This window comes from Echiichthys vipera (assembly GCF_963691815.1).
Source record: "Echiichthys vipera genome assembly, chromosome: 13".
Classification (NCBI taxonomy): domain Eukaryota; kingdom Metazoa; phylum Chordata; class Actinopteri; order Perciformes; family Trachinidae; genus Echiichthys; species Echiichthys vipera.
The window spans coordinates 16,121,488-16,147,093 of NC_139838.1; the positions used below are offsets into that span (position 1 = coordinate 16,121,488).

At 41.1% G+C, this 25,606-nt stretch overlaps 2 protein-coding genes across 2 annotated transcripts; one reads left to right on the top strand and one right to left on the bottom strand.

Annotated features, from left to right (window-relative positions):
* Positions 1-1,206: 1,206 nt before the first annotated feature.
* On the bottom strand, positions 1,207-6,989 carry crtap (cartilage associated protein). The gene is made up of 7 exons (XM_083925306.1): positions 6,477-6,989; positions 4,785-4,934; positions 4,181-4,352; positions 3,916-4,044; positions 3,681-3,826; positions 2,113-2,196; positions 1,207-1,588 (listed from the first exon to the last, which is right to left on the bottom strand). Exons 1-7 carry the CDS (start codon positions 6,936-6,938, stop codon positions 1,511-1,513), a joined length of 1,221 nt encoding a protein of 406 aa, XP_083781432.1. The 5' UTR covers positions 6,939-6,989; the 3' UTR covers positions 1,207-1,510.
* A 1,014-nt stretch (positions 6,990-8,003) lies between these two features.
* On the top strand, positions 8,004-18,826 carry fkbp9 (FKBP prolyl isomerase 9). The gene is made up of 10 exons (XM_083926105.1): positions 8,004-8,302; positions 9,232-9,377; positions 11,187-11,376; positions 11,477-11,622; positions 12,214-12,403; positions 13,562-13,707; positions 14,041-14,230; positions 15,242-15,387; positions 17,296-17,459; positions 17,574-18,826. Exons 1-10 carry the CDS (start codon positions 8,100-8,102, stop codon positions 17,748-17,750), a joined length of 1,698 nt encoding a protein of 565 aa, XP_083782231.1. The 5' UTR covers positions 8,004-8,099; the 3' UTR covers positions 17,751-18,826.
* The last annotated feature ends 6,780 nt before the right edge of the window (positions 18,827-25,606 follow it).

A 25,606-nucleotide genomic window follows, 5' to 3' on the forward strand; every position in this document is an offset into this window, starting at 1 on the left:
ACACACACACACACACACACACACACACACACAGAGAGAGAGACAGACAGTAATACAGCAAGAATTTTCCCCTGTGGGTTTTTAACATCACTGTGTGACAAACTGCACAGAGACTCAATGTTCAAACATTATTAAACAACTCAGTGTTTTCTCTCTCAGCGCAGTCTGAAGGACCCTTGCAAACATCCTGCTGTTTTGGGGCTCAATGGACTAAAATATTATTTGATTAATCAATTAAATAATCATTTAAGTCATTTTCCAATCAAAAGAACTAAACACTCCCTGTTTCCAGCTGCTCAGTTTGGATGATTTGCTGCTTTTCTTTGTCTTATGTGACAGCAAACTGATCATTTTGGGGTTCTGGGTGGTTGGCTGGACAGAAAGACATGAACTTGGGCTTTAGTTAACTGTGATGATTTCATAGACCAACCAATTAAAGGTCCCAAATTATGCCCATTTTCAGTTTCGTACTTGTATTTTGGATTTCCATTAGAACATGTTTAGATGCTTTGATGTAAAAAGAGAATTATTTTGCTTTTACTGTTTTTCTGAATATTCCTGTACCTGAGTTCCCGGATCTTCCGCATCTGCGCTCCTAGTGTCGCTGTACCATTATTGCAGCCGGGAATGACTGTAACGGCACTGTAGAACATTTTCTACATATACATATACATACTTCTGTATGGTTGAGACGTCCCAGCTATACTATATATATACACAGTATATATATATATATATATGTATATATATATACATATATGTATATATATATATATGTATACATATGTATATCTATGTATATACACACACATATATATGTATGTATATACATATATATATGTATATATATATATATATATACATACACATATATATGTGTAAATATATATATATATATATATATATATATATATATACTGTATATATAAAGTATAGCTGTGATATCTCAGCTGTACGGAAGTCCTAATGGCTCGTTTAAAGGCACAGTTTACAGGCTGTGTGCATTTCCCTGTGAATTGAGCGGTTTGGTACTTTCACCGTGTTTATATACACCTGCTTTATAATCAAAAAAGACATGCACATCATACTTTTTTACAATATGGGACCTTTAAATTAGTTGGAGAAATTATATAAGATAATGTTTAATGTCTAAAGGGGGTTATTCACAACAGTCCACAAAGATCTGGTGTTTGGCACGTTTTATTATCATTTCATCATAAAATTACCATTTTTAAAAGACAACAACACTTGATTCACAGTGGCGGAAAGTACCCATTAAACAGTGAGCAAAAAAATATTTCTATCTCTATTATCAGCGTTGTCTTTAAATCATTTAGCCACTGTGCCGCATGTACATATCACTGAACTGGATGTTTAGTGCACAACATAGGGAATCTAAAAGTATTCAGGGTGAGGATCTGCAGTTCAAAACACAGACAATGAGAGCCTCTTGCAAAACCCAATAAATTAAAAAACTGGGGGGGGGTGTTGGTGTTGTTTTGTGGTGGTTTCAGAGTGTCGGGGGACTTTCCACTTTGGGCAGTTCATCATCACCCAGGAACTCATCTATAAACTCCACCACCTCCCCCTGCAGACAGAAAAGGAAATAAAAACAGAGACTCAGGAGGGTCTGTTTGAAGTGCATTAGCAAAAATAAATTCTCACACTCACACTATATCTGTGATTTCTAATACCTGGCATTACTAAAGAGATTACAGTCAAGAACTGAATGGTGATTACCACATTCAGCATGTAAGCCTGGCTTGTGTTGGGTTGCCCTGATGCCCACTGCCCTTAATATGCTGCATCATAATATCACAGAAACGCCAGTGTTATGCTGCCACCCCGTGGCCGTCTGCTATATTGCAGCTTGATAAACACAGGGCCCACTTTGTACTGCAGGGCGTCATGTGACCAGACTGAAGAACCCAGTTGTTTTTTTTTACACAAGGACAGAGCCTAATCCAAACTGATTTCATGGGAAAGGAGCAGGTCTATTTTTAAGTGTAAACTGTAGCTTGTGCTCCTTTCACTTGTTTAAAGATAACCTCCTATCTCCAAGCATCCTGTGATGCACTGAAACACACATGTATGTAAAACACAGACACACACCTCATCGTCGCTCACAAGGCGCTGTCTGCCAAACTCCAACATCTGTAGCTGCAGAGTGGTCTGATTGTAGTACCGCAGTGCCTCCTGTAGCACACACACACACACACACACACACACACACACACACACACACACACACACACACACACACACACACACACACACACACACACACACACACACACACACACACACACACACACACACACACACACACACACACACACACACACACACACACACACACACACACACACACACACACACACACACACACACACACACACACAGCAGCACAGCAGTTAAAATGTGTGATATGGTGAACCATAAAGGCCCAGGTCAATTTCACATGTACAGAAGTGTAGTTTCACAGGTAGTCCAGGCAACGTAAGGGAAAAATACACTTATTTGCATCATTGCTGATTTGGAGGATTGATATATCTGTCCATTAACTATAAAGCAGCCTGTTCTGTGCAAAGACTGGAAATGGATAAACAGCTACATTGGTTCTGTCACAGGAATTAAGCAAATTAAGCAAATAAGTATGAGTTAATTAGTTACGCTTAAGCTTAAGGGGCAAATGGTGTTACCCCTCAAACAGAGCCAGGCCAGCTGCTTCCCTTTGTTTCAAGTCTTTTTGTAAAGCAAATGTGCTAGCGGCTGCTCCCATGGTCCCATGTTCCTCAGCTCAATATCCTCTTTATATGACACATTATGGAAACCTTTAGAACGGTTTAATGTTCTCAGTAATGTTTTTGCTCTAGGTCAAGTGTTCAATGTTTGTTTCATCACCCGCCTACATCTTACAGCCGACTGATGATATTCAAACTGCATTTGAAACACAGTTTTGTTCCTGTTTTTGCTGTTTGAACTGTGAAGATAAGCCTTACCAAACTCTTTCAAAACACCACACAGGGCCGGACTAGGTCCTTGGGAACATAGGGATGAGTTACTGTAGATGGGAACATTGATACAACTTACACGTCCTGCCCCGTGAACATAAAGCAACAGCCAGCAGCCAGTTAGCTTAACTTAGCTTAGCTTAGCGTAAACAATGGAAACTGAAACAGCTAGCCCGGCACTGTCCAAATGTGACAAAATCTGTCTACCGACACCCCGAAAGCTCATTAATTAACATGACTCATATTGATTAGGGATTGTAACTGGATGCATGAGATTTGTAGTTATCAATATGACGTTATGATGTTCGCAGGGTCCTATGTTCCCCAGGTCCTATGTTTCCCAGGTCCTATGTTCCCCAGGTCCTGTGTTCCCCAGGTCCTATGTTCCCCAGGTCCTATGTTCCTTGCTTTGTGTGTGATCGGGGAATATAAGACCCTTTTTTAAAAATAAAGGTCTGATGTGCCCCACTTTTCACAGAAGGGGTCCTATGTCCCCCGGTCTGTTATTTTTTCAAAGAATCAGTGCTGGATTCTACGGCAAATCGGCCTATGTAGACCCTAACCCTACCCCTGACAAATGCTGAATTAAATCAGCAAAGGAATTGGCTTATGTGACCGAGGAACATAGGACCCGGGGAACATAGGGATGGCCCCAATATGACTCACTGATCTTGGGAGGAAGTCCTCTTCTGTCAAGTCCCACTGTTTTTTGTGGTACTGGTAATAGGCCAAGTTATTGTTCATGACTTCATCGTTGGGGTCAAAGAGCACGTAGCTGGCTGCACATGGTACTGCGTTCTTCAGGTCATTCACTGAAAACACAACAATTACAGAATTAATCCAGGGATTGTCCTGCATAAAAGTCATAACAGTAGATTTTAGGAACCAACATGCTTCTCACATTTATAATAGGCAAACTGCAGGTAGTGGTACATGGTGGCCACAAACTTCTCAACGACGAAACCGCCCACGACAGGTGTCAAGTCACTTTCACACGTCACTTTCCTTTCAAGGACCTCTATGTAGTGATCTGTAGAGGAGGGATTCAGAAGACTATGAAGAAACATGCTGGGAACCCTTCATCAAACAACAACAAGAGGGATATTTCTAATAAGAAATGAGAAAAATGCAGTGACAGATGTACTACACACGAGACATGAACTGACCAGCTATGGAGGGGTAGAAGTCTTTAAAGTCCTTGACGTCTCTGGGGCCCTCAGACGCAGCCAGACACTCATCGTAGACCTTGAAGAAGTCCCGTAGAGCCAGCTCCATGTCTGACACAGAAGTACGGAAGTTTTCTCCATTATACGCCCGCACTGCACGCACAAACAGTGTCTGTAACACACACACACACACACACACACATTTATGCATTTAACATGTGATTTTACATTATCTCTGCAGATAGTGTGATACATATCAATATTACATGGCTTTGTTGAATGTTCAATTCTGATTGGTCAGATTGCGGCATTCGACTGTTGCTGTGGATACAGTTCTGATCATAAGACTCTGGAGGACCATTTTTAAAGAAGAGAGAAACAAACAAGATTCTTGAAAAAAAATGCATAATTATAAATAAATAAAACATTTAGGCATTCATTGTTTGATTAGGATGAGTTTTATTTATCATCCTGCTGGGGCCACTGAAGGCACTGGGTGTGGATCCTGACATGCATGCAGCCTTTCCATATCTTCTTCTCATTCTGGGTGTGTGTGTGTGTGTGTGTGTGTGTGTGTGTGTGTGTGTGTGAGAGGTGTGTCTACCTCATATGATTTGGTCTCCAGGTCTTTGAGGTGTTCGTCAGCTCCAGGCAAACTCTTGTAGTAGGCCATGTTCCTCTGCATCATCTCATCATCGGGGTGTTTCAGCAGGAAGGTGTGTGCAGCTGATGCCGCCTTGGCCAGGTTGTGAGACTGGGGAGAAAAACACAAACACACACTGTAAACAACTACTCTGCCATTGCTTACACACCACACTGTGGTACAAAAAACGTATATTAAGTTGGTAAGAGTACTTAACAATGACTTCATGGATAATAAATTGGTAATGAATATTTTAACTCACATATATATATATATATATATATATATATATATATATATATATATATAGACATACATTAGATCGTTAGAAATTAGAAATTAATTGTTGTGTCACAGGTCCAAACAAGTTATTAGAGCCTCATCTTATCAACATATTTAAGAATAAACTGTAAGAAACAACCATTATAGAAAAATGTTAACTTACTTCTCATCAAAACATTATTAGTTATGTAATAAATGTCCTCTGAAGAGAAAAAATCTGGATTATTTTTGGAAAGTTACAGTTAATTTGTGTGAAATTAAAATAGAGCACATGACGAAAGACATGTTTTTCAAGCCTTTTATTGGATAAGACAGACAGTGGGTGGGGGGCATGCAGCAGGGGGCCGCAGGTTGGAGTTGAACCCGCGGCCTCTGCCTCAAGGACCTTCAGCCTCTTTACATGGAGGACTGCTCTAACCACTGTTCCACCGGCTGCCCCATAGGCTGCTTTTGAGTAGTATACACACCACTTGTTTCTGGCAGTTTACAATATAAAAAACCCATTGACCAATAAGCCACTGGATATAGTAGAATATACCCAGCACCTCCTTGGTAACCAACCCATCTAACTCGTTGTAAACCACCTATCAGTACACCACTGCTTAATGCATTGCTACTTTTCTTATTAAAAACAGAAAACAGTGATTTTAAGTCATTAGGAACAAACTGATTGACTCAGTCATGAGAAATTGGACTAATACAATAAAGCACCTGTGAGATATGATTAAAAAGTATTTTACTGGGTCGCAAATCTGTTTTAGAGGCTGTGTCCACATTAGACCATAACTGTCAAAACTACATAAGCCTAAATAAAATCCGAATTCCAATCTGTGACTCTCAATGAACATGGATTCATAACCCTAAACCTAAACTTAACTTAACTTAACTCGACCCACACAGCACTTTTCATACTGCTTAGTAGTCCCTGGAGATTCACTTTTTCACTCTTTTTTGTTGTTGTTTAAACACAACCACAGGCCCCAAATATGCCCACATGCACAAACAGGTCCTATGTGCATTAGTTAGAGAATGGGCTGCCCCATGAGAAGCACCCAGAGCAGTTTCGGGGTTCGGTGCCTTGCTCAAGGGAACCTCGGCCCTTCGGTTCCCAAGCCAAGTCCCTATGTACTGAGCTACTACTCCAAACAGGTGTGGAGTAGAGAAAGGACTCTTGCAGAACAGACCTCTGTGCATCCGTGGCACGTATGTGACGTCAGAACGCATTTCTAGAAAAAACCGGTGTAACGTATTTTTAGAAATTGTGGATCACTTTATATTGAGGTAAACAAACATGTAAAACCATACGAGTCCACGGTTTGGATCCTCTTGCCCCTCCCGATGATCCCACATCATATTTGACACATTTCTTACTTTAAAGTAGGCGAACTGCAGGTATTTGTACGGCTCTCTCCTGTCAAACTCATCTATGGTGTCCCGGCTGGGCATGGTCTGCCTGAAAGCGGGCAGCCCCTGTTTGCAGCGCTTCAGGCACTGCGCCCTCTTCATAACGTTACCGAAAGCCCGCAGCTCTGGAAACTCCGCAAACTTCTGCTCGTCCTCCAGCCTGACGGAGCTGCAGTTGAGGTTGCAGAAGGCCTCGCTGTCCCGCAGCAGGCGGTACAGGCGCAGAGACATCTCCATGTACTCCACCGTCTCCTTCCACTTCTCCCCGGTGTACTGGTCCAGTGCGTATTTGTAAGCGGACTCCAGGGGCATCAGCTCGTTCCTGGGGAAACTCCTGAAGCTGTATTTTTCATACTGAGAGTTCACCACGGAGGTGAAAAACGCGATTAAAAGCGCAGAGAATACTTGGGAGGAAGTGGAGGGTGCCATTTTTTAAAGTTTGGTAAACGGGCTGGGGTGATCCCGGAGTGGGTGCGTGGGTCTCTAGGACCGCCTCAAGTTCCACCACGTATCCAGACAAAGCCTCCCCACCCCCGGGCGCAGGGGGCTGGGACAGTCGCTCCAGCGGGCGGGGGCTGCTCCTCCCATTGAATCACACAAGTAAATCACTGCCGTTGTTCAGTGCTTTTACCACAGTAGCCTACATGTAAAAACATGACAGAGAGTAGAGCTCCTGTACCTTAACATCGCAGCTGAGGGAGAAATGGATGTGCTTTTAGGATTAGGGACAAGTGAGTTTAGCCATTTCGTTTTTAGATTTCAGCACTGACAAAGAACATATTATTCCACAAAATGCTGCTCTTTAAAGTTTAAAATCGTTTCACCTCGCTCACAAAATTAAACCCCTGGAGTGTCCCTCCCCCTCCCGCTGCCACGTAGTGACATTCCTGCCTGACCCCCCCCCCCCCTTTAAAAAAAGACCTGAACCCCACCGACACAACAGGATCAATACAGAACATCATGTTGCAAACTTTATGGGTCTCGCACGGTGTTAAGATATGACTGCAACTCAGAGGCGTGTCCAAATGTGTGCTTTATTCTGATTTACATGGGTTCAGAAGGGGGGCTGAGACCCCTTCGTTACCACGTTGACACATCTCAGAGGCTGCACTGCGCAAGAGCAATACGTGGTGCCCAAAAACTATCCCATTCAATGCCGAAGTGCGTCAAGTCAGCTAGAAAAAAAAGTCGGATGTGACCGGAAATTTAGTGTGTATTTGTAAAATAAAAGCACAATAGTTTGTCTAAGATTTGTTTGTGTGTGTTTGTGTCTCACACGGAAATCCAACGACATATGACGCAGTCCTATCAATGTGGGCTTTAATGATCAAAACTTCTCATTTAGGTAATTAGGGGACGTTTTAGCTTTAAAGTTGAACCGGAAGCAGTGCAGTTTTTGCTGGCTTGACACGTGATCATTCCTGCACTCGGACCGGGGAGGGGGGGCAGGACTTCTATCCAAGTCGGAGTAGGGAGGAAAGGAAACCCAAGTGCCGGGGAACAGGGGAAGCAGCACACGCACTCATACAGGCCGTGTACCCGCAGTTATCGCCGTCGTCTGAGAGCTTTTTCCCCTCTTCGACAGTGAAAATGATCCAGTGCGTGCAGGTGATGCTGTTTCTGTCGGTTCTGGTGGCGTTCGCCGCCTGCAACGCTCCTCCGGTACCGTTAGACGACATCTTCATTGAGAAAACTTTCGTGCCAGAACAGTGTGTGCGCGCAGTCAAAGTAGGGGATTATGTCAGGTATCACTACAACGGAATGTTTCCTGACGGCAAAAAGTTCGACTCTAGGTGAGTATCACGCAAACAATGCATTTATTCTCACTTTTTAACGCTCGCGGTGCAGAGCAGAGGGAGTTGCACGGTGCGAACGTTCGTGCGCGATGCGTAAAAGTGCGCGTTGAGATGTTCGCTCATGTGAGCCACGCAGGCAGACTGAGCACTGAATCCATGTTTGCTTAACCCAAAGGCTCCAAGCCCCCCTTTTTCATATCCACGGGGATACCACCAAAGGCCTCAGATTGCCACAAGATAATTATTAATATTAGCCTGTTTGGTTACACTGGATTCATTGAAACCTGAGGATTAACTTCTTGCTTTGTTAAATGTTAACCTCTGACGGTCCCTGGGCTCCACTATGGGAACAACCAACCAGGTCAGCACGGCCCCTAGACCCCTCAGGGACCCAAAAGCCCCAGATTCACTTGGTTTTTGGTAATTTCATTTATTGTACATATGCTAAAGCAGGCTATTAACTCATTTTTTAAAGAAAAAAACCAACCTCAAATAGCCTATACATCCCAGGCTGTAATGATGAACGGTGAAATCTAAATTTTCACATCCTGAAAAAGTGTCTCTCCAGGCACAAAACTACAGCGGATAAATAAAAGTGTAGTTTGCATGAGACACTATATTAAGATAATGGTGCATTCGCTCACTTTGTGGATGAATGTGAACCCCGGCCAGTGTAAAATCTTGTCAAAGTTTTGCCTAAGTGATTTTTTTTTTTCTGAATCAGTGTTCATTCTGAGACATTTCATTGTTCCCTCCAAAACAGTTTCCCCCACAAGAAATGGTGATGTGGTCACTGGTAAAACACATTTTTAACCACGGTCAGCAGGCAACTGGGCTTTGTTTTAGGCCATGGGTAAGCTTGCTGTTGCATTCATGTGCTCACAGGTACATAAAAATAATGTATTTACATTGTGTTTGTGTTTCAGTTACGACCGTGGCAGCACCTACAATGTGTTTGTTGGCAAGAAGCAGCTGATCGCAGGGATGGACAAAGCTCTGGTGGGGATGTGCGTCAACCAGAGAAGCCTGGTCAAGATCCCACCTCACCTTGCATACGGCAAACAGGGATACGGTGTGTTTTTTGTTTTTTTTAACTTCCTGTCATATTAGCACATCCCTCCAAATCAGTCAGGACAGAATATAACATGCTCTCCAGTAAGTCTGAGGACGGGGCAGTGTTTATTCCTCTGGGGAGTTATTATAAATACACAGATGAGTGAGCACACAGCTGGCACTGCTCAGAACACGTTGGCAGGAGAACAGGGGACAGAAAATGACAGTCTTTGCCGAAAGTGCTGTATTGTGTCGTTCTCGAGTCCGCCCGAAGCAGAGAGGAAGTGGGCTGCTCCCAAGCGTGCATGTTAAATGATGTCAGAGGGACATCACAAACCAGGAAGTAGGTCAGAGGAAGCTGCTTTGGATCAAGATTTTTTTGCAGCTGTTAGTAACTGCACTGCAGATGTTAGAGCATCAGCAGCAGGCTCACACACTTTTTAGACTTTTTTATGTACACAAAGATAAATTAATCTGCGCCACGTGCACCGGGGAAAAGTTGATGATTGTAGCGATAAGAAGAAAAATGTAAAGACTCTGTTTACATGTAGAGACTGGTGCGTCAGTGTATGTATAGTGACATAACGGGAGAGAGAGAGAAGGGAAGGGGGCATGTGTGGACACGTAGAAGCTGAGGCTGTGGTATCTACAACAAATCTGTATCAGAGGGAGAGAAGAAAATAGGGGATGTTCACTCACCAAAATAAATGTTGGTGAGTAAACAGTGATCAGTCTTCACCATTCAGGACAAGGCTATCAGCCGACACAGAGGACACCACAGTCTTGCTCTATTTCTGGAAATATGTGGTGTTTTATGGCATGTACGATTACCCACATATCACTAGGACTGTAATCCAACGTCTGTTTTCACACTCAGTTGATTTGCAGATTTCTTTTTTGATTAACTCTATAAGAATATAAACTATTAAAAAGAAAAACATCAGAAAAAAATGTGTTTTCTAGCTAAAGTCGTCACGTCTTGTTTTATCCGATCAACAGTCTGAAACCCAAAGATATTCATTTTCTTTTATTTTTTCTTATCTATTTAGTATTAAGAAGAGGAAAAGCATCAATTTAATATTTGACAAAACCATCAAATTGTTTAGATAATTGATTGATTATTAAAATAGTCGCAGATTATTTTTCTTTTGATCGTCTATAATTGATTTATTTACCAGTCTTTGCAGCTCTGCTTATTATGTAGCATGTTTTCAAGGCTAATTCTAATTTATAACAATAGTAAATTGATCAACTAAAGAAAAGAATGTCTTATCCTTGCAAATGCTGTAATTTATTATTTATCATTTAATTTGTGCCATTTTAGTGAATTCACAGTCTGATGAGGTTTAATGTAAGCTCAGGTAAAAGTCACACAGATGTGCTCATTTTGAGGTAAAACTGTGTGACTTTCAAAACCTTGAACATCTTCAACAGTGCATTTGAGAGGAGGTTTTTAATGGATGGATAGTTTTTTTAAGTGCATGCTTTTTATTTTAATTCAAACTTCAAACACCCAAAATGCCTCAATTCTCTGAATATCTCATGATTGACTGACCAACACACACATCCTGAGAAAAAAGCACTGATGAAAACATAATGCAGCAGTATAATGACCATTTTTCAACCGTGTCAAATAAAAAGCATTAATTCTTTTTTCTCTGTAGATTGAGCATTTAAACCTTTCACAGTATTTATAGAACACCTCAACCTGCTTTATAGTAACAAAAAACACTTTCTACAATCTGATATAGACTTTAACACATGAGTGAGATCAGAAAGTGCTTGTGTTTGCTGTTTGAAAGGAAGTGACTTTTTCTCTCCTTCTCAGGTGACATCATCCCTCCTGACTCCATCCTCCATTTTGACGTCCTGCTGCTTGACGTGTGGAACCCGGAGGACGGCGTCCAGATCAACACCTACCACACGCCCTCCGTCTGCTCCAGAAAGGTGGAGGTGTCCGACTACATTCGCTACCACTATAATGGCACCCTGCTGGATGGGACGCTTTTCGATTCCAGGTTTGTTCTGCGTAATATTCCCTCGTTCACGCAGACGATCGCACAAAGATGCGCCCACACCTGTATATGTGACCTTTCTCTCCTCCACCCTTCTCCGTAGCCACACCCGTTTGCGTACCTACGACACTTACGTTGGGATTGGGTGGCTGATCGCCGGTATGGATCAGGGCCTTCTGGGGATGTGCGTTGGAGAGAGACGCATCATCACTATGCCGCCGTCACTTGGATATGGAGAGAATGGAGACGGTGAGTTTGAACAATACCTTCATTATTATTTGTTTCCTTGAGTGACCTTACAGTATAACAAGTAGTGAATATAACAAGACATGGATAACTACAGTGGAAAACAAAAGCCTTTGGAGCATAAGGTGGCAGTGCATCACACATGCATATGCGGTTCAACTACACATCTTGTTTACAGACACGAGAGCAGGATCCACCCTCTCATCTATTCCTCTCTCTCTCCAACAGAAAGGAGATAATCTCACGAAATATCAAACTGTTCCTTTAATTGACACAATATTTTTTTTTTCTACCATATTAATTTGCTTTTCTTCCAGAAAAGCTTTACATGTTTCCCTCTAACAATAAAGAAGCACAATTGAATCACACTCATTATGAGGGAATGTATCAACAACATTTAACAATATTTTAAATTCCCCCAGATATTTGTAACCATGAATAGTGTCAGGGCCACATCACGTTTTCAGAACTTTGCGCTGAAACTTCATTCTTGAGAATAATAGTTTGACAACATAAATTGTATATGTATATGTATATGTGTATATATATATATATATTTCTTTAGTTCAACCTGTCTTCTTCCTCTCCCTCCAGGCAGCGACATCCCAGGTCAGGCGTCTCTGGTGTTTGATGTCATACTTCTGGACCTCCACAACCCCAAAGATGGGATCACAGTGACCAATCAGATGGTGCCCGAGTCCTGCACGAGGAAGACCGTCACTGGGGACTTTGTACGATACCACTACAATGGCAGCCTCCTTGATGGAACATTTTTTGATTCCAGGTACGTGTCCATGTTTAATATTCATCATGTTAACACAGAATCTCATAGTAAACTACAGACCATTTTAAATGGAATTCCATTGCTAGGCAACAGCTTGGTTCCTTGTTAACTTCCTGTAAGATGATGTCATTCAGATTCACTGCATCAGGAAATGAACTGGGACACATTTAGAATGATTATGTTCACAACTGTGTAATGGTCTATAAATAGAAATGAATGTTTACTGCCTGTTGTTCCTCAAGTGTCCTCAGGGTGGCAGCACCTCTCTGTGTGCTGAAGTCGTATTAAGAGAGGAATAGAAACCTAAAAAACCACTAGTGGAAATTTCCGGATTGCTTTCCGTAGTACTGCATCCTCTAAATAGTTTTGTTTTAGTTCTCTCTTCTTGTGCTTCTACTCACAACATAGGATTAGTCAGCGTGCAATAACTCTGTGGTTAGACTGACAAGCAGACAATATCTTTAAAATAAAACTATAAAAATTAAGCTCTTTGAAAGTATTCATATCTTATTTTCTTGCGTATATCATTGTACGTAAATATGCCAACTACAGAAAGAATACACATCAGTATGTACTGTACAATATACTTGAATTAAATTACGGATGCTTAAGTGCAATATACACATAAAAAATGCAGCAGAAGTGTGTTTTTTTTAATCCCGGTTATAGCTTTAGAGAGAAAATATCAAACGTGTAGTTCATTTTTTGAAGAACTTTGTTTGAAACATCTGCTTTGATCATTGACAGCTCAGTAAGTTCTCATCATCACAGCCTCTGCAGCTGTCGTGGGTACGGCCTTGTAGCCTCTTTTGTTATTGTTGATAAATGATTTTGCACATTCTGTACACATGTCAAGGACTAAACAAAGCTACTATGTTAGCTTTCTGCCACACACAGTTTGGGTCTCTTCATACACACACATATTATTATTCTTCATCATTGCGTCAACAAAAAACACAAATGTATCCACCAAAACAAACGGCTTCTTGAATCCCTCTTTTTCCACAGACCTGCTCCCTGCGACAGACTCATTTTGTGTCTTATGGTCCCCCCCGTCAGGGGTTATTATAAATATGAACAGAAAAAACCCCCAGCATGTTTAGTTAGTAGATTGACTGCTTTTCCCCCCCTCTTTTGTGTATGTGTTCTGCTCCATAGCTACTCTCGTAACCGTACTTATGACACCTATGTGGGCCGAGGCTACGTGATCGCTGGCATGGACGAGGGTCTGATCGGAGTGTGTGTCGGAGAGAAGCGCACCATCACCATCCCCCCGCATCTCGGCTACGGAGAGGAGGGAACAGGTGTGTGTGTGTGTGTGTGTGTGTGTGTGTGTGTGTGTGTGTGTGTGTGTGTGTGTGTGTGTGTGTGTGTGTGTGTGTGTGTGTGTGTGTGTGTGTGTGTGTGTGTGTGTGTGTGTGTGTGTGTGTGTGTGTGTGTGTGTGTGTGTGTGTGTGTGTGTGTGTGTGTGTGTGTGTGTGTGTGTGTGTGTGTGTGTGTGTGTGTGTGTGTGTGTGTGTGTGTGTGTGTGTGTGTGGGGAGATATTCTTATCTGTGTCACAAAAATGTTTTTCCTGATTTATACCGCTCTGTCTGTATCTTTTAATATTGGATTCTTTCTGTTCTTCCTCTCTCAGGCTCTAAGATCCCCGGTTCAGCTGTGCTAGTGTTTGACATTCACATCATCGACTTCCACAACCCAACAGACAACACCGTGGTCACCGTCACTCACAAGCCAGAAGAGTGCGATAAGCAAACCAAGAAGGGAGACTTTGTCAAATATCACTACAATGCGTCTCTGATGGACGGCACATCCATCGACTCCACGTGAGTAAACTTCTGTCGGACACTTTAAAGTCCTTTACACACATGCACTGCAAACCTGACATTATCTAGACAATATCTGGAAGAACGCAAATGTGTGAATCAGTTGGACCTGGAAATCAAACAAACCTAATGCTTAAGTGTTAATGATGTGTCTATTGTGCGGCTCATCCAAAACCGGAAGTAAACAAATCTCTGATGGTGAAGAGGCATGATTTACACAAAGACGCCAATAAAAATGTCTAACTGGAGAGACGATGAGATTCGGGGAACTCTACTAGGTTGAAAGAGCATCTGTAGACACACTCTGTAAATCAATAGCTATCAAAGGTATTTCCTGCCAAAGTTGTAACCACAAACCTATGAGTTCTGGGAAAACAGTTGTGTATAGATGGTTGTTTTTCTGTTGCACTGTGAAGAACTGTAATAAATCTGCAATAAATGTAAAAACTGATGCAGTATGTCGTGAACTGCTGCACAGGACGAGATAATATGATTTCATGTTCATCACTCAAATGCCCTTTACCCAGCTGTTAGTCTCTCAGTCATTTCACTTCCTCTGCAGATGTAGTCTATCTTTGTTTAGATTTTTCGTGGTGGGAAACTATCATGGTGACAAAATCTGTTCAGATACAGACGTGTAAAAAACTGTCAAAACACTCAAAACTGCCTCTTTGTTAGTTCCTGCTACAGTAGTTGTTTCCAGCACCACATTTTGCCAAGATGAGACACACACACACACACACACACACACACACACACACACACACACACACACACACACACACACACACACACACACACACACACACACACACACACACACACACACACACACACACACACACACACACACACACTGGCTGGTACCGAAAGATAAGTTAATCTTTGCAATGAAAAATAAATAAGTATCAAAGGACATTTTAAGAAGTAACATGATTTATGTGCCTGCTAAAAATAACGGCTAAAAAAGAATACAGTTATTTCAAGTGTCTTTGTTTCCATTTGTTTCAGGTATAATTATGCAAAGACATACAACATCGTCCTGGGAGCCAACCAGGTAGTCCCAGGGATGGAGGAAGGACTGATGGACATGTGTGTGGGAGAGAAAAGGCACCTTGTTATCCCTCCCCACCTGGGCTACGGAGAGAGAGGAGTCAGTAAGTCACACACAACCACACGTGCAGTAATAACAGAGAATAAATGTGATGGTGGTCTTTCTGATGAGGAGAAGAAAGATTCAGCTTTTTATGCATGTGGCCTACACTGTGAGCCAGGCTAGCTGTTTTATCTCTTCCAGTCTTTATGCTAAGCTAAGCTAGGAGAGCCGCATCGGTCTTCTCATGTAACTCTCAAGCAAGAAAGCATATAAACGCGCTTTCCAAAATGTAGAACTAGTACTTTAACAAACAACCCGTCACACATAGGTGCCTGAAGAAATGCTCCACTCGAGAAAAATACGGAACACAATGACATTATCAGAACCCACTGACATAGTGTGAAGGTATGTGTGTGCTGACAGATCACATAGATTTTGTGATCTGTCCTACATCAACGTGATTAATTGGATTATGTCTTGTGAGCTCACTTAAACAAAGACAGAAAAAGACAAAATCACTTACTCACAAGCACATATGCATTAAAGTATGCGCCACAAAATGATAATATCCATGCCTATATAAAATAATCATAAATGCATAAAAGAGAAGGTAAAAAAAATAAATACACATAAGAACGTCATAGATAAAACATTAGCACCAGTAGGGAATTTAGCAGCAACATCCAGCGACCAACCATATAAAGTGAAAACTAACATTAAAAACTATTGCACAAATATTTAAAGGGGTCTTTCTCATTTTTTTTAAGTGCGGTTATATGAGGTACTTATCCATAATCACTGTATTACCATCAGTTTGGAGAAGCAGACAGGAGCTCAGCAGTGTTTAAGTGTACGCTACATTTGGAATATTTTCACAGATTTTTACCTTATCGTAAAACAGCCCTGTTTAGGTTTAGACAGGGGAACTGAAGTTGTTATCTAAGCTCTTGTCAAAGCCACCAGACTCCATTTCCAAAAACAGTAATTTTACCTCACAGAACACAGTAGTTGCTGGTCTACCAGACTTTGGTGATTTAAAGGGTTTTAAACTGTTTTTCTTTTCTTTGCTCACTCAAATAGTCAAAAATAAGTAAATAAATAAATAAAGGTATAACTTATGAAACTGAAGGTCTGACTATGAGCCTCAGGTCAAAAGAGAGTTTATGTTTATGTGACATGCAAATTGAGTTGTCCCAGACACAACTAACTTGGCGAAGATAACCTTTAACCCAGTTGTTTGGGTGGTGGCGGTTCGCCACCTGGCACAGAGATCTGTCTGCATCTTATTATTGGAGGACTCCGGAGGGTTATAAAGTACAGCGCCCCTTCCGCAAGCTGTTAAGTCAAACATTGTCCTGATATTTTTCATCTACCACTTCCCCTGGGTCCTATTTGCTTTTTAACACAGAACTGATATTAAATGTTTACTTATTCTTGTTCTTCGGTTTTCCCAATAGGACACCTACAGTGTAGTGTAGTGAATTTTGATTGTTATGGCCCAACCACATATTCATTTTAGTCGCTACGTAAAATTACTGAGCAAGAACTTAGATATGAAACTTCAGTCCCCTTGTGTAAACCTAAACAGGGCTGTTTTACAGTGAGGTAAAAAGCAGTGAAAATGTTCTAAGTATAGCGTATACTTTAACTGATATTGTTTTTGAGGTGGTGTCAGGGGTCAAAGGTCAGGGCCAGATTGCGACTCTGGACTTCTTTACTAACATTCAACGAAGTCTATTTAAAAATACTACATGTATTTCATGTAGTTTTTTTTATTTTTTTACTTTGATTGCTGAAATACTCAGAAATATAATTTCTAATACTTAGAAATATTAAAGGTACATCTTATGAAACTGAAAGTAATTCTAGCGCTTAGTCTGACTACGCGGTGCTCCACAGCGGCCTCAGTTCAGAAGGGTAGTTAAAGGACAAACAGCAGGTGTGATGGTGATAACTTTTGTGTGTTCAGCTGACGAAGTTCCAGGGAGCGCTGTGCTGGTGTTTGACATTGAGCTGGTAGAGATGGAGGAAGGACTCCCTGAAGGCTACATGTTCATCTGGAACGAGGATGTGTCCCCCGACCTCTTCACTGAAATGGACACGGACAAGAACATGCAGGTGGAGCCCTCTGAGGTATGTGATAACCTGCTTTTACTGTGATATTCACAACATCTGACACATGCACGCTTTTTTTTAATCCGTCTATCTTTTCATTTACACTCTTCGACCTCTCCCTCGTTTCCACAGTTCACTGACTACATCATGCGGCAGGTGAACGAGGGTAAAGGCCGCCTGGCTCCTGGCTTCGATCCCTATCGCATCATCGACAACATGTTCTCCAACCAGGACCGCGACGGAGATGGAAAGATCACAGAGGCGGAGTTCAAACTTAAAGCAGATGAAGCCCCTCATGACGAGCTATGACGGGACTGAGGGTGAAACTTGGATCAGGGTGAAGGCTGAAGGGTCAAACAGCGGGGGTTGTAATACATATGTGGGTGGTAGAGTAGAAAAAGATTTGATTGTATGTGTAAAGTACACGAGTGTGAAGTGAGAAATGTGCTGAGAGATTTTGTTTTAATTTTATTTTGAAGCTTTAGATGGTCAAAGGGTATCTCGTCCTTTTTATGCACCAAAGGAGTCTGAGAGGAAAGAAGGATGATTTAGGAATGAGAGCTAAATATTATTATTATCATTATATTATTATTATATATATTATTATAATATAATATTATAATATTATATAGGAAAACACCTCATTTGAGGTCTATGATGACAGTCTATGACTTTTTTTTACCTCCTCTCCCATCGCCCTCTTGTCTTGTTTTATGGGACATTTTCATTTATTTTTTATTTTGAAGGGTACAAAAGCACTCGTGTGTGAAAGAACAAAAACCAAGGCCTCACTCCACGGTCACTGCATTCAACACTCCTTTGTGACTTTTATTGTTGTTAACATTTTGTACGTGAAACTTTTTTTGTTTCACTGGGTCTCAGCTTGTCTCTTCCAGGAGCATCATCACTCACTGTGATATACTGTAATGGAGGGAAGTTATGTTTGTTTCGGAGAGTTACAAACTAATTTATTGATTTAAAAAAAACAAGTGACAGTTTTAAGTGAGAATAACATTTTACCTTTGTATTTACATCGTTTACACCTTTCATACTTTTACCTTTAAATATCAGGACAGCTTCTGTGTTTTCTACTGTTCAAATCATCCAAAATAACACTGAAAGGTCCAAAATCCTTAAATGGTGTTTCCAGTCTTTTGATCACCTTTGGTCAACTAGTTTTTCCATCGCTGGTTTCTTTGTATCACCTGATCACAATTTACCTTGACTTGTGCATGGGTGCGTGTGTGTGTGTGTGTATGTGAGTGTGTGTGTGAGAGAGAGAGAAGTGTGTGTGAATGTTGTTTTTATTCTACTTTTCTTATTCAGGTGAATACTGAGGCTCAATGATGACAATGTCAACACAAAGTTTAATTTGATTAAATGACCTGACCTAAATACATTACACTGTCTGTCTTTTTGTTCTATGGGTTGGTACAAGTCTCTCTATTTGCCACTTTTTAAAAACTTTGCATTAACTTAAAAACTTCACAGATATAGCATTGCACTCTGAAAGGAAGATTTCTTGAGCCACAGGTCTGAGGGAGTTGATTGAGTACGATGAATGCTGTGCAAACTGACTGCTCTGTTAATGCGCATCATGCTTAAAACTTGCACAGCAGAGTTACTTACTTAGTCCTATGTGCGCCAGTGGAGCTGTTTAGTGGTCAACAGAGGAGAAATCAGACTGTGGGATGTACTGGACAGCTTCCAGACATTCCTGATATAATAATCCTCCAGCGACAAAGACTTTGTAAAAGTAGATCTGAGTCGCTGATATTTGCAATGAAGGTCTCATCGCAAATATCAGAGACTAGGTTAGTCTGCAGAGCAACGTCAATGTGGGATTTTGGTAGATTTATTTGGTTTCCAGGTTATTTTTATTCACTTTCAACATTCCCGGAAAATTATGGCAACAAAACAAAACAAAACCTGAATGCTCGTCCCATTTCCTGTTGTGAAAGTTACTTCACTAGACGTTCCATTGTTCTTCTGCAGCCGACTCTAGGGCCCGGCCAAGTTGCCTGAGTCATGGAGTCAAAGCAACACAGAACCTTCAAACAGTCATATTCAGTGTTCTGTAGGAATTTTACACACAATACTTTAGTCACATCAGAAGGAGGCTTCCTGGAGTCAGCAGAGTCGTTTGCAGTTTAGTGCGCCAGCAGGCATTTATTAGCAAATGGACATCGGAAGAAACAGACGTCTGGAGAAATATTCTATTCTCTAGAGTAACTGTGTGCAACACAGTACCCAGGATCAGAGCCAAGAAGTTCTGATATCTATTCTAACTGCTCCAGCATTTATGCTTGTTACAAAGGCATGGTTATGTGTCTGCTTGTGCGTACATATGTGTATTTCAAAAGTAGCCGTTCCGATTCCTCCATCTTCCACCCCCGCGCGTCGGGGTATCCTCTGTTCCGCATGACTCGTCTTCTTTATCTGTGAAAAAAGCACATACTCTCATCCTCCCTGTCCCTGCCTCCTTATATTGTTGTTGTTTGCGAACGGCACTTCCCTAATCTCAACTGGATGCTAGGTGCGTTTGTGCAAGCTGGCTATTTCATTGTCTTGTGACCTTGACTGACTGCCAGGTTCGTGTGCTGGTGTTTTGCAGAAAGTTTGAGCCGAGGCACATACTATCACACTCTTAAATGATTATACTTATTGCGTCTTATCACACTCTCATTAATCATTACTAATACACACGCTAACACATGATTATGATACTTCACTCATTGATTATTAATTCTCCAATTCGTACTGGTGCTGGAAATCCTTGAAAACAATGGAATCTGAGTGTGGTGTTTTTAAGGTTTGAAGTGTATGTTATATGGGATGGCATAGGCTATGTGATTTAACACAGAGAAAAGAGGACCTCCATATTTGAGAGACTGAAAACTGACATTTTTGCATGAAAAATTACTTTTGATTATAACAGATGATCAAAATAGTTGGTGATTATATTTCTGTTGATACGAGTTAGTTTTCCTTTCAATGTTCGTCCTTCTGTAAAGCTGTCTTGGTTGTTTATAGGACAATAACATTAAACTGAATGTGCTGAACAAGTGCAATAATAAATAATCTAAATACTGAGTACTGTACTGCATACAGATGTGTAGTTTATCACAGCTGTGAGGTGCTGGAAAATCATGTAAATGAAATGCTTGAAAAGTGCTTGCCTCTGCATATCATCGTATTGAATATGTTGGTTATTACTTATCTGTGTTCCATTACATGTCAAGATGTAAACAGTGACACACATGTTTTCTAGAATATACCACAGCATCAAAAATGAAGTAAAAGTAGACTACTGTGCAGAACGGCTCAGAATATTTATTGTGCATCAGTTTAATGTTGCAGATATTTCATTTTTTTTTAAATATAAATTTGCTTAAATGTCTAAAAATTGTTTTATCATTATGTTGTATTGTGTGTAGATTGATGAGGATTAAGATTGATTTTTATCAGTTTGAAATTGAGTCTAGTTTGGAAAAGGTGACGGGGTTCACATACTTTTTCACAGCACTGTATGGATAGAGTATATTTTATGAGTCAGGGGCCCTGACTCTATATGTTGCTGAAACCCACAAAACGCCCACAGAGAGATGCTAAAAAATGACAAAGACACGCAAAATAATCAAAAATAGATGTAAAATAACCACAGAGAGAAACAAAACCACCACAAAATGTCTAAAAATTAACCCAAAACCACCACAAAAAATGCAAAATGATGCAACAACAATTACAAGGCCATAAACAAAATGACTGCAAAACGACCAAATGTAGACTCTTTTGATTTGGGTGTCTTGTTCCTACATGGACAGAGGTGGGGCCTCTGAAATGTCTGTTCCCAGGGGCCAATTGTCTCATGATCCATCCATGCATATATAAAATAACCTCTTATATTATGTATGTATTATATGTATTTGGGTATTTCACCAGGGCTGTTGCACGAAGGCAGAATTAAGACAGCCAGGATAAATGAACTTGTCTGTTGTGTTAATCCTGTTTAGTCGGTTGCACGTATCCCAAACCAGGATGAGAAGCAGCAGCTGTGTCAAGCCAGGTGTAAGTCATCCTGTTGAGTGCGCGTTCACGGATTTCAAAGGAAGACCTCGAGGTCGCGCACAGATCTAAAAGATCACGGACTAATTGAAACTAAGTGAAACCTGTTTGATTTGTGATGGCAGTGACTGAGCAGATGAAGCAGTTAGGGACAGGACAGAATACATCTCCATGGTAACGCAGGTGCCCGCGGTATCGTGCAACCGGATCATGGATAAAGAATATCCCGGTTTAATCCCTTATCTCGGTTTCGTGCAACAGCCCCCTGGTTTAAAAAAAAATAACGGTTCCAAAACCGGAAACCACAGCAGTCTGTCGGTTAACTCCCCCAGCTGTTGAACAACCCGCTCAGTCCGTGTTTGCTTCAGGTGTAACATGTGAGCGCAAGATGGACGCTGCTCTCCGGGGACAAGAGGCCGAAGGAAACACACCTTTGTCCGGTTGATTCTCACTCTGCACGCTCGATGTCGACGGCTTCACATCCTCTTCTTCTCTCTCTCTGCAGCCGCACTGGACTCTGGGCCAAGTGACAACTTCGCACTGACTGCCTGTCTGCAGACAAAGTTCAGTTTTTAAAATAATAAAACCACTTCTCATCAACATGGAGCAGCACATCAAGTTGGGCTGCCAGGTATGTGTTTATGTTTTTGCATTATTGAAGCATGTGCAGGCGCCGCTTCTCTCGGTGGTTGTTGTTGTTGTTTGTAGCTTTACTCCTGATACCCACACACCAGAGAAGCAACCGGAAACTCGCAAATAACTTGAGACTGACAGCTATTTCACTGTGTGAAGCAGCAAAACTATAAGGCAATGGGGTCTGATACAAATGCACGTGGCTAATTTATAAAATCTAAGTAGACCCCTCATATAATCGTGTCCTGTAGGTCTGAATAAGCCCCTTCCTCATATGTTATATGTTATATTGGAGTTAAGAAAACGCATCACATTTCTTACATTTTGAGAAACTGGAATGGACATTTTCACCATTTTATAGACCAAACTAATCGATTAATCCAGAAATCAATCGGCAGATTAACCGATGATGAAAGTAACCGTTAGTTGCAGCCCAAATGGATAACACGTGTGTCTGCTGTCGGACAGTTTTTGAGTCTATCAAACTTTCTGTGTTAACCTATAAGTGATGGTGTGATGTTTAGAGTTAATTTAATGGTGCTGAACTAAAGTATAACTTATCTTTGTAACCATATATCGTTTTAACAACCTAATTTATCTTTGTGTTAACAAGAGTGGTCTAAAGGAAGCTAACACCTGTGAATTATCTCCTCGCTGTAAACACTGGCAGCTGCTGTCGTTCACATTAACATCAATGTTGTCAAAACATCCGGGACCTTCACAATAAAATATCATGCTTGAAAATATACCGTTAAGTCTTCTTAATTTACATTTTTAATACAAACCACCACCTGAGCCACTTAGGCTGAGCGTCGCCCATTTCGTTCTTACTTTAGTTTACTAATTTGACATGTAAATGCCCATGTACAAATATGAAACTTCACTTGTAGATTCTTAGAAGTGTGTAAATTAATTCTACTTGCACTTCGGTGGCGATCACCCAGTAAAAGCACCACGAAATGACCGGAAACTGCGGCAGACCAGATCCGTCCGGATAGGGATAATACCAGCAAACGGCGTCTGACTGGTGATGCAGATCACATACAAAGTGTTATCCATTTGGACTGCAACTAACGATTATTATTAATCAATTAGTAGTTTGGTCTATAAAATGATGAAAAGTGTCCATTCCAGTTTCTCGAAATGTGAGAAAGGTGATGTCTTATAATGTCCCATGTCCAAAACCCAATGATATTCAGTTTAATATATGAAACATAGAAAAGCAGAACATTTACATATTTGAAAGGCTGAAAACAGCATTTTTTTGCATGAATATCAAAATAGGTTGGCGATTATTTTTCCGTCAATCGATAACTAATCATTGCAACGCTAGTATCCACTAACCACATAAAAGATACATTTTTTGAAGTCACTCACTCAAAAGTGAAGTGAAAATCAACACAATGTATTGCCCTCAGTGGAAAATGGAGTCCTAAATGATACTAGATGTATCTGTCTTTCCACCAGCTACGCAGTGACATCTTGTGGTTTCCTTCTGCATGTTTCTAGCATACAAACTGTACACTGTTATTTTAGTATTACAGGTGACATGACAAGACATGAACAGGTCGTGGCTTCAGCGATAGCGTTGACTTTCAGTAGCAAACACAGTTCTTTTATACGGTTGAAGCATGGCCTGCAAAGTATTTATAGATATGCAATGACAGCACAATGTGTATCCAGATAGAAATTTTATCTTTGCACTGGATGCCCTAGAGAACAAGACTTGACTTTTCCACTGTAGTCTATCAGGAAATGGGGTCAGAGATAGAGGGGGAGACATTCAGCAAACGGCCACAGGTCGGAGTCCCCCCCAGCCGCTGCCTAAAGGACCTTCAGCCTCTTTACAATTCCCATTTTTGAAGTACAATAGTGGTCTGTGTCCAGATCACGACAAACAAATTGCATTTCCTGTGACTACTTTAAAATAAAAGTGCTCTGTGGAGCAGCATGCAAACTTGTGGTGGTATTAGTGTTGTGGAAAACCTGTATTACCAATGTGTTTGCACCTGTGCACTGGCAAATCACTGAGTTAATGTGAAAATGGCCTTGTACCAATTCCCTATTACTTAATCACTTAGACCTTGACATCTATGCATATCCCCCCACTTGTCATTGCCTCAAAGCAGAGTTTGACCTTTTGCCTGTGAACATCCTGTCTCAACACCAAGGCTTGTAACTTCTAACAGCCCCCGCAGCTGCTGCCTAAATAAGGCAACAACTGACCAAAGTTAAAGACCGTGCTCCATCAAAGTCAGACTTATTTTCCTTTTAATCACTCCCTACTATAAATTTTAAAAAGTATTTGTCTCTGTAAGGGCCTTTGTTTCCACTTTGCAAGGTTTCAAGGAGGATGCTGGCCTTTTTATCTGGTTCACTGACTCCTGAACTTTTGAACTCACTGGATGTGACTCCCAGTTTTGAGATGTGTTCTCTTGCGGTATGCCAGGTGGAAAACAGAGGGTAGATCTGTCAAACCAAGATAAGGCCCTGCTTGCACGACAACCCTCCTTGGTGAAAACGAAAAAATATTTGATCAGATGTGCCCTTCGTTTAGACGGCGACAGCGTTTTTGGGGCTTAAAAACGCAAAAGTGTGCTCTGATCTGCTCATGCTGGCTCAAGTGTCCAGAATCCACCTGTCTGTCTCTTCCCTCATGTTGTGATGTGTCTACTGTTTCACCGGATCTTGAGTTAACCTGACAGAAGGATAATAAAAGTCATGCTACTTATAGACCTTTTGTGTTTTTCCCCTTCTCGTAGGTCTGCATCATCACATATCCCAACGTGTATGAGTTGAAGAGACATGTGTTCTCAATTCAACATCAACAGGTAGGCACTTTACATGTTTGTTTTTTTTACACAGCGTCTCCAGTAATTTCTAGAGTTGGCAACAAATTCCCACAACTATTCACCCATGAAAATAAACACCACAGTTTGAGCGATAAAGCAGTTATCCTTTTGAGAGTTTCCATTTAACTGCATGTCTTTGGCCTGTTGTGGAGCACACATGTTTATCCGGGCAATCAGAAAACCAGGTGCCTCATTTATAAAACTGCGTAGAATCCTCACCAAAAGTCTGCGTTCCCACAAACTCATGAATGTGATGCGTGAAACTTTTTTTGAAATTTATAAAACTGTGCCGCACATTTGCATGCAATCTTTCCTTTATAAATACAGATAAATTCCCACCTGCGATGAATTGTGGAGGAAAATGACACAGAAGAAGGCGTAAAAAGAGAGGAGGAAACTGAGGCGCTAGTTATGGAGGTTGAGCACCGCAAAAATTAGTTGTTTAGACGCGTCAGCAGAGGCATTTCAAATAACTCTAAACTGAGCGCGTTGCAACATGACCGCATCTGTGAATCAAGTTACCTCCACCATTATTATTTGCAAGTAAGTTTAGCATATTCATATATAAAATATTGAGGGCAATTAAAAATGGGAATATGGCAGGTCTTAATGTGT

Bases quoted from the DNA above. Each gene is read 5' to 3' on its own strand.
- crtap (XM_083925306.1), bottom strand. From the start codon at position 6,938: ATGGCACCCTCCACTTCCTCCCAAGTATTCTCTGCGCTTTTAATCGCG. The intron at 4,935-6,476 runs GTAAGAAATGTG...TTTTCTCCCCAG, and splicing joins TGCAGTTCGCCTACTTTAAA to TCTCACAACCTGGCCAAGGC. The intron at 2,197-3,680 runs GTGAGTCATATT...TGTGTGCTACAG, and splicing joins AGGACTTCCTCCCAAGATCA to GAGGCACTGCGGTACTACAA.
- fkbp9 (XM_083926105.1), top strand. From the start codon at position 8,100: ATGATCCAGTGCGTGCAGGTGATGCTGTTTCTGTCGGTTCTGGTGGCG. The intron at 15,388-17,295 runs GTAAGTCACACA...TTGTGTGTTCAG, and splicing joins CTACGGAGAGAGAGGAGTCA to CTGACGAAGTTCCAGGGAGC. The intron at 17,460-17,573 runs GTATGTGATAAC...TCGTTTCCACAG, and splicing joins TGCAGGTGGAGCCCTCTGAG to TTCACTGACTACATCATGCG.